This window comes from Triturus cristatus, chromosome 3_2 (genome assembly GCF_964204655.1).
Source record: "Triturus cristatus chromosome 3_2, aTriCri1.1, whole genome shotgun sequence".
Lineage (NCBI taxonomy): Eukaryota > Metazoa > Chordata > Amphibia > Caudata > Salamandridae > Triturus > Triturus cristatus.
In genome coordinates, this window is record NC_140584.1 from 972,009,064 (window position 1) to 972,026,723 (window position 17,660).

The 17,660-nt window shown below is 50.1% G+C and overlaps 1 protein-coding gene across 12 annotated transcripts in view; it reads right to left on the reverse strand.

Annotated features, from left to right (window-relative positions):
• NF1 (neurofibromin 1) overlaps positions 1 to 17,660 on the reverse strand; it is a 1,956,660-nt gene that overhangs the window by 1,590,223 nt on the left and 348,777 nt on the right. For all 12 annotated transcript variants that reach the window (XM_085649550.1, XM_085649547.1, XM_085649544.1 and 9 more), the window contains exon 6: positions 4,559 to 4,626. In XM_085649550.1, the coding sequence (XP_085505676.1) occupies positions 4,559 to 4,626 (68 nt within the window). The remainder of the gene's footprint in view (positions 1 to 4,558; positions 4,627 to 17,660) is intronic.

Sequence of the window (17,660 nt, forward strand, 5' to 3'; positions counted from 1 at the left end):
AGCCAGTCGTCGAGATTGGGGAAGACAAACCCCTGATCTGAGCAGATGAGCTGCGACCACGGCCATCAGTTTCGTGAACACCCGAGGGGCTCTGGTAAGGCCAAAAGGGAGCACGGTGAACTGAAAGTGCTCATGGCCAACCGTGAACAGCAGGACTGGAGGACAGGAATATGAAAGTAGGCGTCCTGCAGTCTAACGCTACCATCCAGTCTTGCGGGTCTAGGGCAGACAAGACCTGAGCCAATGTGAGCATCTTGAACTTCTCCTTCCGGAGGAAGTGATTGATGTTCCGAAGGTCTAAGATAGGACGCAGGCCCTGGACCTTCTTTGGAACCACAAAGTAGTGGGAATAACAACCACGGCCTACTTCGGGGTCGGAACGCGCTCGATGGCCCCCTTGGCCGAGAGGGCCGCAACTTCCTGCTGGAGAAGCGTCAAGTGATCACCCGACATGCGGTGATACCGAGGTGGCATGGCTGGAGGGGTAGTCTCGAAGGGGAGGGAGTAGCCCCTTTGGACAATTTATGGCACCCATTGATCCGAAGTGATGGTGCACCAGTGGGGGAGATGATGGCGAATCCATCCGCCCACTGGCGTTTGATGGACCTGAAAGGATGGACTAGGAAGGCTTTGCAGTGGATGGCACGAGGTTGGAGGTGAACTGACCCGCCCGCTGGCCCCCTGAACCGCCTCGACGGTTCCCTCGTCCGCGGCCGCGCTGATTAAGTTGCTGCGCTGGCATGTGGCCCTGCAAATGTAGTGGGGCGCCCTTTCCGCCGCCACGAAAGGGGCAGAAGGCGGAGGAGGCACAGTGACCGACATGCCCAAGGACTTGGCCATAGCCCGCGAGTCCTTAAAGCGCTCCAGCCTTATTGCCAAAAAGGCGAATGCCATTAAAGGGCATGTCCATCAGGGTATTCTGGACATCCCCCGAAACGCCAGTTCTCAGCCAGGCGTGGCGCCTAAGCACCACCGTCGTGGAAATCTCCCTGCCGAACGAGTCGGCAGTGTCAAGCCCACAACGAATGGTGAACTTAGCTGAGTCTCTCCGAGCAGCAACAGCCTGGGCGAGTACTGTCTGGACTTTCTCCGGACAGCTAGGCAGCACCTGCACAACCGTATCCCACACAGGGTGGGAATAACGGCCCAAGAGGCATGCGGTGTTCACCGACCGCAGCCCTAAGCTGGCAGATGAAAACAGCTTCTTGCCAAGCTGCTCCAGCTTCTTGGATTCCCTATCCGGAGGTGCGGAAGGGAACACGCTTTGGGACGCAGAGGCCTGGACAACCAAGCTCTCAGGAGTGGGGTGTTTGGAGAGGAAGAGGGGATCGCCTGATGCCGGGCGATGGCGTCGGGCCACGTTCCTGTGCACAGGAGCCCCTGTGTTGGGCCTGGACAGGTGCCAAAAAGAACGTCAGAAAGTGTGTCATTAAAGGGCAGTAAGGGCTCCGAAGAGGTTGCCGCCGACTGGAGCACTTCAGTCAGGAGATCCGTCCTGACAGCCACTGTAGGGAGTTCGAGGTGGAGGGCCTCGGCTGCCCTACGCAACACCACTGCGTAACTGGCTCCCACCTCCGTAGCCACGGTAGGAGGAGACAGCATGCCAAGGTCAGGCGAGATGTCAAGACCACTGGCTTCCCCCAAATCCTCTGCACAGTCCGGATCATAAGCACAGTCTTGTGCGAGAGGGTCCTCAGACTCCTCCCCTTCCTCCGAAGTCTGTGGAACAGACTGAAAATACGGATGACAGACATAGGGAACAAATCCCATCGGCGTCAGAAGCAGCCTCGAGCGACGTCGATCCGGCGCTGTATCCGGTTCACGGCTGAAGTCGGGGACAACGTTGTCCCGAGGGGCGGGCGACGTCGGAGGCAGTGCTGGTGGGGTCGACGTCGGTGGAGGCGTAACAAGGTCAACCGGCGTCGACCGGGTTCCGATCCCGGATCCCATGAGGGCTTGCCGCGCCTGAGCCCACGGCGACATGGGAGCCCGCGACGATCGAACAACAGGACTCCCAGTCGGGCCCAAGGGGCCCAGAGGCGCACCGGCAGGGCCAGGCGGCCTAAAGAGTCGGGCCATGGCAGCAAGAAACTCTTGCACCTGGGCAGGCGTCGCCACCTCATCCGCGATGAGTGAGGGGAAGTCGAAGAGCAACAACGCTTCTTCGACTTATTCTTGGAATGCTTCGACTTACCTGACACAGAGTGCGAAGACTTAGATCCAGAAGAATGATGGTGACGACCCTGCGACCGGTCCCTCAACCTCCCACGGGACAGGGACCTTGAACGGTGCGGAGCAGACTACCGGATTTCCAGCAATTTTCGGGACCCCTCCTGCAAAGTTTTCGGCGCCATGGCCCGGCAGTCGGGGCACGACTTGGAGTCGTGGTCAAGCCCCAGCCAGTAGAGACACACGCGGTGTGGGTCCGTCACCGATATTATGCGGTGACAGTCCCCACAGTTCTTAAACACGGACATCCCTATGACACCAGGAGTCGATCGACTCAAGAAAAAAGGAGACAAAAGGCCTAAAAAAAACTCAGTCAAAAAATGACTGGGGTTACTAGCTCTTCCCGCATCTGCGCTTGCTGGCGCGGAAAAGGAAAGAACTGACGTAAGCGCGCGTAGGCAGCGTATAAGTACTGTCCGCGATGTCATCCCAGCAATCACGACGCCAACGACGGACGCGGAGCCGCACGACGCCACCTACCGACGCGCAGGGGTACTGCTGACGAAAACTTTCCAGATCAACCCGGACGCCTTGTGGTAATTCTAAGGTGAGGAATCTATCACTACGTGTTTCTTTCAGATTTATTTTTTACTACTGCAAGACCTACCTCTCCAGTCGGATAGCACTGGAGTTTCTTAATTCTGTTTAATGAGATGTAATATCCAAATAGGAGCAAGTACCAGTTAATATTTGGTGTATTGTAATGAAAAATCCTAACTTATGGCGAAGGCCAATTTTAAATTACAATTTTGAAAATGCTATTTCTTTTTTTTAGAAAGTTGACATTCTCTCCCTTAGCCATTTGTTGCCTCCAGCCTGTCTCTAGGTCACATGACTGGGTGTAGCTGACACTTGGGCTTCATCTATTCCTCCTAGACTGCCACATACAATATGGAGCTTAGATGTGCCTGGATGGGCCATCACTGGCAGGATTAGTGGGAGGGGCTGGACACAGCCCCACTTATACTTGAAAGGCTGTGCCCTGCCTCCACATAAAGCTGCTGACCCCCTGTAGTTAGTCTGGGCGAGGATGGCAGGGGCACCTGTGCACTTCAAAGACATACCTCTGGAAGCTTCTCCCCACTTCAAAGGCACAATTGGGTATAAATATTGGACCTCAGACATCAACTCTTCAGAACACTTCTGGTCTTGTGGATCCGCTGCCAAGGGGAGGACTGATGTGCTGCTGAAGGATGAACTACTACTCTGATGTGCTGACCTGCTGCCCTCTTGCCAGGGTGAGCAGGCCTAAACCTGCATCAGGTGAACCTAGGACCCCATAGTGACTCCAAGGGCTAGTTGGCTGGCCTCCTGACTTGAGCTCCAGGGACAGAAGGTTCCAACAACCATGACTCCAGCACCTGGACTCTACCATCTGTGAATCTACCCTGCCAAGTGGTGCCACCCCAGTATGGTACTCTTGTAAATGGGCCTAAGGTGCTCTGCCAGGCCCCGTGGACCCGACGCATCTTCTCTGATGCACAGTGCAATCACGGACAGAACTGATGCATCGCCTATGCGTCATTGAACGGACCAGTCACAAAAACCTGCATCGCCTCCAAAGTCTCTGTGGAACCACCGCAGCACAGAGCAACCTCAACGCAGGCCCTTGCATCCATCGTCAATGGCAGCCTCAAAGATGAGCTGGACTCTGCATCACAGCCTTTCAGCTCCTCGGAACCAATGCATTGCCCGACTGTGAGATGCATGCCTGATGCTGGACTTTGCATCGCAAGCCCTTTTCGGCAGAATCCTTGAAATAGACGCTGGATCTCGCCGTACATCAGAACTGGCACATCACCTCGACCGCACAACGCATCTTCGACACAAATCCCCCCAATGCTCCACCTGCCAGGAATTAAGGTACTCTGCTCAGCAGGCATAACTGGGTCCCTGTAGCCAGCCAGCGCTCCATCGCAGTCGACCTGAACTTGTGATTGTGTGCTGTTCCGGCACGACCGGATATTCACTAATGCCGTTTTGTGCTTTTTGCACAATTTTCATGGAAATATGTTAAATTGCACATTTCCTGTTCTACTCATTGGATTTTGGTCTTTTGCATTTAATAAAAATCACTATTTTTCTTACCAGGTGTGAAATCCTTTTTGTGAGTTGTTTTTCACTTTATTACTGTTTGAAGTGCTGCTCACATACTTTACGCATTGCCTCCAAGTTAAGCCTGACTGCTCTGTGCCAAGCTACCAGAAGTGATCAAATTCTGTGGCAACATTTTATCTTCTTAATATGCAAGGTGCTTTACATTTTTACATGTGCATCCAATTTAACTAAAACACAAAATTACTGTTAAAGAAAGTTTTAAAAAACATACCTTTTCAAGACTGTTTATTACTCCAAGTTGAGCAACTTTCTTCAAAGACTTAAATTTGAGTACTGTCTCTGAAAGAAAAAAAAAGTAAACTATTACAAATATATTTAAATACAAAAGGAAGTAACTCAGTGATTGCACTGATTTGAGGACACAAATATTAGTGCTTCAAATACGATTTAACCCCAACTGGCCAAATGAGATCTGGAAGGAGCAGAACTATATAAATTAGTATTTAGCAGCCGCTTAGCTGAAATGCTTTTTCTACTCAAGCGAAGGGTCTTCAGAGATGCTCTTTCTTCTACTCACTGAATTGTCCTCACATGTGACTGCTTGGCACTGAGTGACAACACAGGAAGAGAATCCGATTTAGAGACAGGCTCCTTCCCTAAAAAGCAGCTTCTCAGTGTGTCACTTGGGGAAGGCAAGATGCAGCACAGTCACACGGCACCAGAGAAGGCAACTGCCTCACAATATGTAGCCAGCTAAATGAGGGAAACAATATTTGCAATTAAAAACCTAACAAATGCAAACAATTTCTAAATGTTGTAGCAGCCTTGACGCAGCCACAGAGTAAATCCCAGCACTGCTTCCATAGCAGCAGTTAAAGCACAGTCAATGTTATCTCTTAGAAGCTGCATTTGACTGCATTCTGTGGTGTGCAGATAGGCAACAGAATCCTGTTAGGGAGGGCCGCAGGTAGGATAGACTATCAAAGTTAAAAGAACATGTGTTTGAGGCTAACATAAGACTTAACACAACAAATCCAAAGTCAACCATTTCCACTGGCTAACTATTCTGCTGAGTATATTATTCAACAATGCAAATGCTAGTAAGACCATGTATAACAAATTCAGTTGTACCCATGACCCATCCCATAAGAGGGGCAAAGTGCACTGAAATAAACGTATGGCCTTCTCAGAAGTAAAATAAAAAAATTACCACAGAATAAAGGAAAGTTTACTTACCCTCACATTAGCAGCTTTATAAACACGATCACCCAATGGCCAGAACCAGAAATCGGGCCAGTCTTGAAAGCTAGAGGAACACTCTAAAATTCAACCGTCCCACGCCATAATTTATTAACCTCAAATCCAATAAGTAACTGTTCCTTAGGTTGAATTCAAACTGTTTCCTATTAGCTAATTGATCTGGCATAATTGAGTAGGAACTAATTTACTTCTAACAATTTTGCAGCTTGGGATTACTCAAGCCACATTCTGTTAATTTATTGGTTGCTCTGGAAAAACATAAAAAAAAAAATCTTAATTTTGGATGCCAACAGCGGACAACTCAATGAGCTCTTTATGTCAGCAATGCGCCATTATGTGACCATCTTCAGACTCCTTCCTTTAAGATGCCAGTAATGTGTGAGGATACCTTTCTGTTAATGATAATGAACCACTAATTTACCAGGGTCGAGGTCTATTGTGAAGCTTGTACAGTCTAAAGAGGCAAAACAATTGCTGTAGGTAAGAAACTTGTTTATTTTGCAGAATGAACCTGGCCTAGCTATACAAGATGTGCGTTGACTGTAAAGCAGCATACCTCCTAAAGAGGAGACTATGAAGAGCAAGTAGTGGCAAAAACACCATTTGTTCTATTGCTGCCTCTGGGCGTCACTGAACATGTAGTGAGTAGCAGGTGTGTTTTTATGATGCTATTGCTGCTGAGCACGGGACTGCCAGCTAGACATGCCTTATGATTGCTTACAAAGTAAAACTTCCTTTCTACTGATCTTTGTTTAATAATTAACTTCATGAATCACATCTACAAGCAATCTAGCAATTTTGCTTTGGTCTCTGCCTTATCTACAGACTGACGAGTATGAAATGCAAAACACTGCTGTAGTTGTTCAGCCGTGTCTTGTCCAAACAATACATGACTCCCCTTCTTACATCTACAATATGCAAGGCCCTCCTTGGCTGAAATGGTAAATTAGACTTTCCGTTGAATATTCAACTACGTGTGTGCTGAAAGTAGGAACCAGCTGCCAGCTAAGCGGCCATCTACTATTCCTCCTCAAAGCTGGGGAAGGCTTGGTATTCGATCTCTCGAGACCAATCTTAAGTATTGAAATGCCCAACACCTACTCCACCCCAATCCTGTGCAATTGAGTAACAATAGAAACAGTAGAAGCCTTAAACCAGGGACCCAACAACATACATCCACACGAAAGGTTCGCTGCCCAGAGGTCACTGCTGATGGCTGGTGAATTTACACCCTGAAAAGACTGTTAATTGGGGTATGGGAGCAGACAGAAAATGACAGAACAAAGGAGTCTGCAAAGATTAATTGCAGAATTTTGAGCTTATGAATCAAAAAGCTTGATAGTGATTAGTACCCAGAACAACTATCTTTGGAATAGAGGGTGACATTTTATTAAAAGTGACAAATTAGGAAAAGTTAAGTCTATTTACTTTTAAATCTACATTTTCACCTTATTTACACAGAAATTGGCAAGGCTTGAAACTGACATGAGAATCAACCTTGGGTATGTACGAGCTAAACAAATTCAGTACATATTACTGTGAAGGACTTCTGTTGAAACCACTGCCTAATGAGTTTGACGCTGAGATTGCACATTCTTTATTATACAGAGACAAGTTTAAAAAACAAAATTGTCTCCTTTAATGTAACATTCACCAAAAATAGCAGCTGCGGACATATTGCCTGGTCAGTGTATGGGTATTTTCCTAAGAAGATTATCACAATGTTCCTGATTTTCTTTGAACCATATTGATGCCTGTCTGCTCCCGCCTCCATATTGTTGCAACATGTGAACCATTCATTTTATGTGCTGAAGAATAATGGAGGACATTTGGAGCAGGGAAAATGTGGCTTTTGATGTGGAAGCCTTGATTACAGATTAATGCTGGGGCCTTCTTCTCAATTGTCACACTCACTTGATTGTGTTTGAAATGTTTGGCAAACAGCTAAACGTTCCACTTAGAAGTAGGATGCTAGAATATGGTGAATGCGTGTATAGGCTGGGCTTCGTTTACCAATATTTATGCCTAACCACGGTTAAAGGGTTTTTACTGACTGGGTGAAAAGGTGAGTAACTACTAGTTATTTTGACTTGATCAAAATGGGAGTTAATCTATTTTGTACTCACCATGTGTGAGAAAGTGCCATCTTTCTTGCATAGTATGCTCCCACTGTTTGCTGAATTGCTAAATGTACTTTGACTGAGTGTGCCCTGGACTCCTGCCAATCAGGTGCCCAGGGCCTATGTTCCTTCCCTAAAACCCAAATTGGCAAACCCTGGCCACATGTCAGCCACTGGTAAATGGTACCCTAGGTACCCAGGGCCTTGTGACCAGGGAAGGCCTCTAAGGGTTGCAGCACTTATTGTGCCACCCTTAGAGGCCCTGTACCCTAACACAAACACACTGCCCTCGCAGGCTGAGTGTCTGGGTACAAGGCAAAACAAAGAGTCGACATGACACACATCCCTGTGTGCCATGCCCACAACCTACACTGTGCTGGCATACATCAGCCACCCCTCTAGCTGGGTGCCCTATGCCAGTGGTGTGGGCACAGGAGCATGAGCCCTGTGCTCCTACAGTACCCAGGTCCATTCCTGGGCACTGTAAGTGCAGTGCTGCCATTTAAGAGTATATGGTGCTGGGAGCTCGTCAAACACAAACTCCACAGCACCATGATGGCAACACTGAAGACTGAAGTTTGGTATCAAACTTCTCAGCACATTAAACCCGCACTGATGCCAGTGTGGGATTTAATGTACAATGCACTACAGTGGGCATCTTAGAGATGCCCCCTGAAACCTATCCTACAATCCACGTCTTGTCTGAGAGGCTGCCACACAGCAGACATGTTGCTGGACCCCTGGGTGGACAGCCCCCGCTCTCCTGGGCCTGCAACAGTGCATATCCTGGGCAAGGGGCTAGGTCTCCTCCCCCAGGATGGGCAGGGGGAAGCTTCAAAGGCATTCCGCCTTTGTGAGCTTCTCCAGGCCACTTGCTGTACTCAGCAACTGGCCCCCACCGGTTCTGACCCCCACTCTGGCAGGAAGACTGGCCGGAAACTCCAAGTAAGGACAGGGGATGTGCAAGCCGTGCCAACCGAACCCCTCAGGTGGGGGAGGCGAGGTGAAGCACATCTCCGGGCCTTCGCCATCTTGAAGATGGGGAGACCTACCCAATCAGGACTAGGCCACTGCCCCCCTCCCGCAGGAGAGTGGCAGGATAGGGGGTGTACCCACCCCAGGACAAGGACCCAGTGGTCCCTGCCCTTTACCTACCTGTAACGCCCCTAAATGTAGTATTTAGGGGCACCCTGAACCTTCCTTCCTTAGATTCCAGATTCCGAAACAGCAAAGAAGATCAAGAAGAAAGAAGGCCTGCTGTGCAGCTGCTAAGAAGAGGAAGACACCAACTGCTTTGGCCCCAGCCCTACAGGCCTGTCGACCCTCGAACCTGCTCCTGCTAAATCCCGGCACCTCCTGTGGCCAGAAACCTCACAAACCCCGGAGGACCTGGCTACCTTGGGACTCTGAGTATCTGGGACTCCCACGAGCAGTTGCTCTGCTCAAAGCAAGTACCTAACCCCTGCAGTCAGCCAGGAACCACGAACCCTGCCCACTCTGCACCGCCAAGCCTGGCCTGTGCTGGAGTGGACATAGACCCTGAATCCGGCACCCAAGGACCCACCTCGACGCTCCTGACGACGCCTGCAGCCTCAGAAGCAGGGCCCCCCCCCCCAACCGCGATCAACAGAGGGTAAGATTTCCCGACACCAAAAGGCACCCCTGCACATGGCGCCCTGCGGCCCCCTGTGCCCGACTCCTGGGTACCTACCTATCCTCCAACTTACCTTCTGAAGTGGTGGGCACACCTGAAGAATCTTCGTCCCCGAGCTTGCAGCCTTTGTTCGTCCTTGAGCTTTCCCATTGCAATTCATTGAGCGCCCGAAGGCACAAAAGCACCCTGCACCCAGCCGCCAGAGTGGCCCTGGCAGTGCAACTTCTACTCCTACCTACTTCCCCATTTGCCCTGAGCAAGTGACCAGGAGCCCTGCTCCGACAGCCGCATGGCCTGCTAGTCAGCAGACACCAACCAAGGCCCCCCTGCCTCTCATAGGATAACACTGGGCCTAACTCACTCTGCCCCCGGCTGCCCCTGTGCCGCTGAGGGTGTAACAACTGTACTTACCTGACCCTGGGAGACCCCCGAGTCTGTGCCCAGAACCTTAACTCTGCCAGTCGAGTACTTACCCAAAAGCCGATAACTCACTTTTCTTCCATAGGGTAACATTGACTGGCTTCGTCTGAAAGTTCTTCAGAGTGTGGAGTTTCTAAACTTTAAAATATTCACCTAAAATCAACCGAGTAACGAAAACGGAAATACTCACCTGCTATTAGGAGAGATCCCAGTGCTGGATCTTGGTGCCCAGCACTGACCCTGAAAAGTACTCCCAACCGTACTTTGCACTAACTCAATTTTCTGCCATAGGAAACTATTGACTGTTTTTCTGTGAAATTTCTTCTAAGTGTCGATTTTTGCAAACTACAAATATTTTTTAAAATCGTACCAACTGTGAAAGCATAATTACTTACCTGTTTTAGATAGATGTCACAGTACTGAGCCCAACACTGGATTACAAAAGTAACGAGAACATACTTTACCCGTAACTCGAATTTTCTACCATAGGAAACCATTGACTGTTTCTGTGAAATTTCTTCTGTCGATTTTGCAAACTTATAAATATTCCTTAAAAATCACCTGTATAACTTAAACACAGTTTCTCAACTGCTTACAGGTGGTACACTAGTGCTGGATCCAGGATCCAACACTGACCTAGAAAAAGTAACCATAACCCCACTTACCTGCTAAGTGAATTTCCTTCCATAGGATAACATTGGTAATTTGATCAGAAAATGTTTCTAAGTGTCAACTTTAAAAATAGCAAAATATTGCTTAAAAATCACAACAGTAACTAAAAAGTATTTATTCACTTGTTTCCAAGAACTGTCCCAGGGCTGAATCTTGGATCCAGTCCTGGAGTTAGAAAAGTAATCCTGAAAGTAATCAATTGCATATAACTTTAAATTCCCATTGAGCTCAATGTATTATTGTGTTTGAAATGGTGTTGCCTATTGCAACAAACTAACTATTGCATTCCAAGTCAATTGTCCTTTGCAAAGTATTTAACTAAAGCACCTCCTTCTGAGAAAGTATATTTCCTATTTGGCAACAGTATATATAGAGCAACTTTGCTACACCGTGGCCCTTTTATCCAGCCTGAAGCGGATCCAACCTAATATTTAAGGTACAATACTTTATCACTGATGACTGGTCTTCAATTGGTGCAATACATTAATTGCAGAATTTGTGTACTCTTTAGGACACACTGCTTTTGATGTAGGTCTATGAAACCTGAAAAGATTACTTCTTGGAAAATGACTCTGCAAATCAAAGATTACAATTTCTTGTAGGACCAAAAGGTATGGTTAACAAATAACCGTTACTATAGAATACTCTCTAGGATTCTTCTGTCCCTATAAATTTGGGATCTTGATAAATGAACAAGTAAACACTGTTTGTACAACAACTATCACTATTGTTATAGCTTATCTTTTCACTTTGTGTACACTGAATTGTGTACATGAGGTGTGCAAAACATACACTTATCAACTCATGGTATTGGTACTCAGTGGAATGACTACTATAATTCACATAAGTGAAAGAAAACATGATAGAAATGAATTGTCTGGGGCGTGACCAAGACGGCAACAGGAGCGGACACTGCCTAGATGAGCTATGCGCCCGCCCGCAACAATATCCCGAAAGATCCTGCCCATTCGGAGCCCCACGCCTAAAAAACACCTCTATTTGTTGCTGAGGGGTGGGGGAGTGACGGACAGTCATTAAGAGGTCCTATTCGTCGCAGACCATCCTAGGGGCGGAAGTCGGTGGTGGATCGGACGACGCCACGTGTGCGGCTGCGGAGTAAGTGATGGGTCGCTGGGGCCGAGAGGGCTGGCCCAGGTGGTGCTCGACCTTGGTGAGGACTGGTGAACTGGGGAGTTGCGTTATCCCCGGCAGCCACTGCGGACCACCCTCACCTCGACGATCCTGGGACCCGCGGTCGGCAGGTCGAGTGGAGTTCCGGCGCCCGACGTGAGCCGGGGGATCGACTGCTGGTGGTCTGCAGCCCAGTCGAAATCTCCCCCGGCCTAGAGGCAGGGGTGAGACGTGCCTGTACAGCATTGATTGGGCCAGGCCCGTGTCCTGACCCCAGAGGAGCAGTCTCTCTCCGGAATTGAGGGCTGACGTAAGATCGCTGGGGTCTCCCTTGACCGCCCTGGAGACTGTGTGACCAGGGGGGGTTGCTTCGCCCCCTTTCTCCTCTGAGTGGGCCGAGTTCCCGGGCACTGCGGTTGATGGACGGACAGCCCCCCATTTACACTGACACTGCCTGCGGTGAGCCTTGGAGATGCCCAGTACGGCAGAAGCTGCGGCCTCAGGATCGGGGCCGGCCTACTCCTTCTCTACCCTCCCTTCACTGGGGGGCACGCATGGCCTATTTGGAGGCACCAATTTCACGAGCAGGGATCATCTCTGCCCAGGCTCCCCTTACACTGAATCACGCAGCGGTTCCCTGCAGGGCTGGGGGCACAAGGGCCCCTGGGACCTGACACGACACACCGGCCGAGTGCTTTGAGGAATTGGAGGTCGGGTCTGCGGACTTACTTAGTGGTGAGGTGGTGCCTCGGGGGAGGGGTGGCACAGTACTGAACACACTTGGCATTTCGTGCTGGGACACGTGGAGAGACTTTAATGCTGGGGCCCACATGGGTCGTGGGGGAGTATGAGGAGGATGCGGGTGTGGCTCTAGCTGGGCTGGAGGTCGCTGTCTACCCCGAGGCACCTGATTCCCGGCAGTCTGAGTGACTGCCTACACTGGCTGAGACACACAGGCGGGGGTCCACCATTTTGGGTGCACGGACATTCTAAGCAGCAAATCGGTGCTCCCATAGGTGCGCGCCACGTGACATGGCCTACAAATTGTGTGCTGGTGGAGGGGTGCCGGAGCTGAGAGTCAGTGGACGCACCGGGCAGAATATCCAACAATGGGCATGGATCGCCTACTGAGGGCCGCCCAGCAAAAAAAGATGGATAGCTGCGGTGGCTGGGATTTCGACGGGGGAGACGTGACGCAGCCTGAGCCCACGGAATCCCAGATTTTGGCTGCTATGGAATCTTCCAATGAAAAAGTGCAGGCAAAAATAAATGTTGTTTGCGGAGGGCGGATCTTCGCACTGTTGCAGAACGGTCACTGGCCACGGAGCAAACGGTTAGTGAGCTGCGGGAGGTGGTCTCGGCCCTGATAGTGACTCTCCCTGAGCTCTCACAAAAAACGATGTCCCTGGTGCGCCGAGTGGAGGATGCGGAAGGACAGTCTGCGTTTCGTAGGTTTCCCGGAGAAAGCCAAAGGGAAGGAACCGGAACTCGTCCTCGAAAAATGGATCAGGGAGGCACTACCCACTGCAGAACTTTTCTCAGTCTTCACTATAGAGCGCGCACAACAGGCGCTCGCTGCGCCTCCACCGCCAGGGGCCCCACCCCGGACCCTCATCGCCCGAATCCTCAATTATAGGGATAAGGACAGTATACTCAGGGCAGCGCGACAGGAGGAGGATCCGGTATTCGAGAAACAGAAATTTTTAATTTTTACAGATTACACCCGCATGGTTCAACAACAGAGGGCATCCTTCCTTGGAGTCAAGCAAAAATTGCGGGTCATGAATCTTCAGTACATGCTTCTCTACCCAGCAAACTATAAAGACCTGCATGCTGAGCGTGCACACTTTTTTACGACACCGGAGGTGTGGGACTAGTGGCAGGTACATGGTGAAGGACGGGTGCTGATGGGCCTGGGGGGGGGGGGGACGAGTGGTGGCAAGATCCTCGGTGCACCCTCAGGGTGGAACTGGTAGCGATCACGCTGGAAGGTGCAGAAAAAGCTCCAGATCAACGCAGAGAGTGGTGGTGCAGCAGGATGGGTCCATGGAGCTGGAGGGGCCTGACTCTAAGGGGCGAGGGCAGGAGATCCCCAGGATAGACTAGAAGACTCAACAGGCTGAACAGGACGCGACCAGAGCACTGGTCGAGGTGGTGACGGCCCGGGTTCAGGCACAAGCATGGGCGAGATTACTGAGGACACCCCGTAACAAACAGACGCTGCATGAACACTCCAACAGAGGATACAGTGATGAACAAAGTAACCCGGATGAGTATTGTTGGGTCATAAATTTGTGCCTTCACCCTCTTGAGGGTGTGTGGGTTTGAATTTTAGAGGGGTCACTTTCTTTCTCTTCCCCCCCCCCTTTCGGTTTTTTAATCTCCTTACGCTAGCATGGGGTAGCTGGATGGTCCAAACATAAGGTGCGGGTGGGCGTCATCTTCTGCCCCCTTCTATACCCTCTTTATTTCTTTCCCTTCTCCCTAACCCTGTATCTTTACTGTTCTTGATCTTTTATCTCTCGTTCTAACTTCTCTCTCTTTGGGGGGGAAATCTTGTCTGACTGGGGAGTGAGTGTTGAGGTGCCTGGCTATTAATGACTGCGATATGCGTGGGAGTGATTGTCAATTGGGCTAGGGTGGGCTCCTCTGACAGATGCCCCAGTGGTCGAGGCGGGGCACAACCCTTTTGTCCAGATAGTGGAGATAGCAGAAATGTTCATTGGTAGTGGGTAGTGGGTGTGATGGTGCGCGTGGCTTGGTGTCAGAGTGGAGTGTACGTGGTTTTTTGTTATTGTTGATATTCGCTTTTGTACAGATGGCAACTGTGCTATGGTTACTACGATGTACAATTGGGGTGGAGGGTGTTCTGTTTGGGGTTCATATGGGGATGCACATCAGTTTAAAACAGTGTCTACCCGGGGGTTGGGGGTTTTCGTTGTTCTAGATTGGAGGGTGTTTGGCAGTGACAGCGGTGGCAGGCTGGTTGGTTACACAAAGGCTGGTGGTAGCTACTGCTATGGGGCACTATAGGACTATAACATGGAATGTGATAGGGCTAAACTCTTTCATAAAGCGTTATAGGGTACAGACGTATATACGGCGGAAGGGTACACAGGTGGCTATGTTACAGGAAACTCACCAACTGGACACGGAAATTTCACAAAAAATGAAGGGGACAACTGTTCGGATCTACGTTCTCTTCCTATGCGAGGAGGGTGGCTATCTGGATAGCTCCACAGGTCTCGTTTAAACATAGCAGCTATGAAGCAGACGTAGTGGGTAGATATGTAATAGTGCACAGGGATATGGATGGTATGGAGGTGTGTTTGGTGAATGTTTATGCCCCAAACCTGGATGACGCAGACTTCTTTGGTGAGCTGGAGGATCAGTTGCTGCCATTCATTGGGATTCCAGTGGTTTTCGCTGGCGACTTTAATTGCATCCTAGATGGTGCACTGGGCAGACACGCTCCCAGACACCACACTAAGCCGAATATGTCAGAAGCCCTGAAAGGTATGATGGACAGGCTTCAGTGTGTGGATATATGGCTTGAAACACACCCAGAAGAACAACAGTATACATGTTACACCCCGGCACGTGCAGTATACAGCAGATAGGTTTCTGATATCACATGAGCTGTGTGATAGTGTGGGTGGTGTCACGGTGTTTGGACCGTTTCCTATCGGATCACGCCCCTGTGCTGTTAGAATGGGGACCTGAGAGAGTTAGGCCGAGAGTCCTAATATGGAGATTGCAAGCACAGGTGTTAAAAGACCAAGTATTCAGAGATGAACTCGGGAAAACCATATCAGATTACTTCAGTGAGAACTAGTCTACTACCAGCACTAGGAGCAATGAGTGGGATACTTTTAAAGTGGTCACTAGGGGGGACTGCCGGTCTAGGGTCCGGGCACAAGGAAACGATTAGAGGCAGAGCTGAGTGAGCCGGAAGACACATTGGCTAGGTTACAACATGTGAGGTGTGCGATGGATCAGCCTTCAAATGCCCTGTTACAGACGCAGCGCGTAGTGGGGGAGACCTGGAATAGACTAGATTGCTTGACCCGCAGGGAATACCGGCAGCTACTGCATAGGGAAGGGGATAGATCTAGGAGATTGCTTGCATGGTTGTTAAAACGTGAACGTTCACCCCGCCGATTCTTACACTACGCCGCCTGAGGGAGGTTCAGTGAACTCACAGGTCAGTGTTAATGGAGTTTTATTTGATCACCTGGTCAACACATACCGTGGGAGCACGACTGTCCATGGCTTAGATGGGTGTGACTTCCTCCGGGGGGTCCTCTGCTATGGCTTTCGGAAGACCAGCAGGAGGAACTGGAGGCGGCACTACAATTGGAGGACCTTCAGGAAGCCCTGCGAGGGATGGCCAGGTGTAAGGTGCCCGGCCCAAATGGTCTCCCAGTTGAATTTTATCAGGCGTATGCAGATGTAATTCTTCCACGGTGTTGGATAAGCTGCAGGAGGCTAAGCAGGCTGGAGTCCTTCCCCACTCTATGGGTGAGGCGCAGATGGTCATGCTACCCAAACCAGATGAGGACCCCACCGCATACAGGCCCTGGTCCATGCTGGGAGTAGATGCTAAGATACTGGCCAAAGGAGAGTGGTGAATTCCTTGGTGCATTGAGGACCAATGTGGGCTCATGTTGGGAGAGGAACGCACATAAACTTGCGTAGACTGTCACATGTCCTCCATTCGGTCGCAGACACAAATCAGGGCGGCAGTAGTCGGCCTGGAATTGATAAAGCCTTTGATACCCTCCGGTGGGATTATCTCTGGGAAGTACTGCGGAGAATGGAGTTTGGAAGCGAGTACATGGCCTGGGTCAAGCTGCTGTACCGTGAACCGATGGCCAGAGTGTGGACTGGGAGACACGTGTCAGAAACTATTGAGGTTGGAAGGGGCACACGGCAGGGGTTGTCCCTGCTGCTGTTCACTCACAGGGATATGGCATCATAGGGTATAGAGGTAGACGGTCGTACTCATGTGGTTTCCCTGTATGCCGACGATGCTCTCTAATTGTGTGAGCCGTAAGGGGCGATCCCAGCAGCTCGGGAAATATTTAATTAATTTGGGATTTCTTCTGGCCTCCTTATTAACTGCCAGAAAACCATCCTGTTCCTGCTCGCTGCATTAGCACGGGGGCAATTTATGATTTCCCTGTGGTCGGCATGGATTGGAAGTGCGATTGCTTCCGGTACCTCTGAATGCAGATTGCCCATCAGCCGGAGGCCCAGTATGATTTGAACATGGGGCAGGTCCTCGATGGCCTGCAAGCATTAATAATGTTCTGAAACAAGTTATCACTGTCGTTTATGGGGAGGGTAGCAGTATCGAAAATGGTATTGTTGCCTTGTTGCCTCTACGTGCTCCAGAACTCCTTTAGCAAAATCCTGAAGTCGACGTTCGACATGCTAAACAGTCTCCTGACTTCCCTGGTCTGGGCTGGAAAGCGGAGCAAAGCCAAATTGGATATACTAGAACTAGACATGGATGGAGCGGCGTAGGGTTGACGGACCTACGGCTATACTATATGGCTGGCCTGCTGCAATACGCCGCTCAGTGGTGCATGGGGGAGCGCACAGTTGAGAAGGACTTACTGGGGAGCGGAAGCGAGGGGATTCAGCTGCAGCAGTTCCTAATGATGGGCTCTGGGGTCCCTAAAACTTGCCTGCATATAATCCGCTGGGTTACAGAGGTCTGGTAACAAGCAGTGGCCTTGGTGGTCAGAAAGGCCCCATATGCTAGCGCACTACCCCTGCGTTGGTTGCAGGGTTTCCAGAATATCCAAGCGGTCATGAATATCTCGAAGTGGTACGAGGGGGGTTGTGAGACGGCGGGGGATTTATACCAGAACAGCACATTCATGACCTTTCAGGAAGCGCAGGACTGGGTTCAGGTGCCTCCCGGGCAATTCCTACAGTACGCCAAAATATCACGCACTGTATGGGAGATGTGGACAACATTTCCCGATGAACCCGGAGAATCCAGCACGCTGGTAACATTGCTGGACCCAGGATCTAGTCGGGGGCTCATCTCCCATATCTATAAAACATTAAAGGTGGACCGGGGGTCGAATCTAGACCAGATCAGG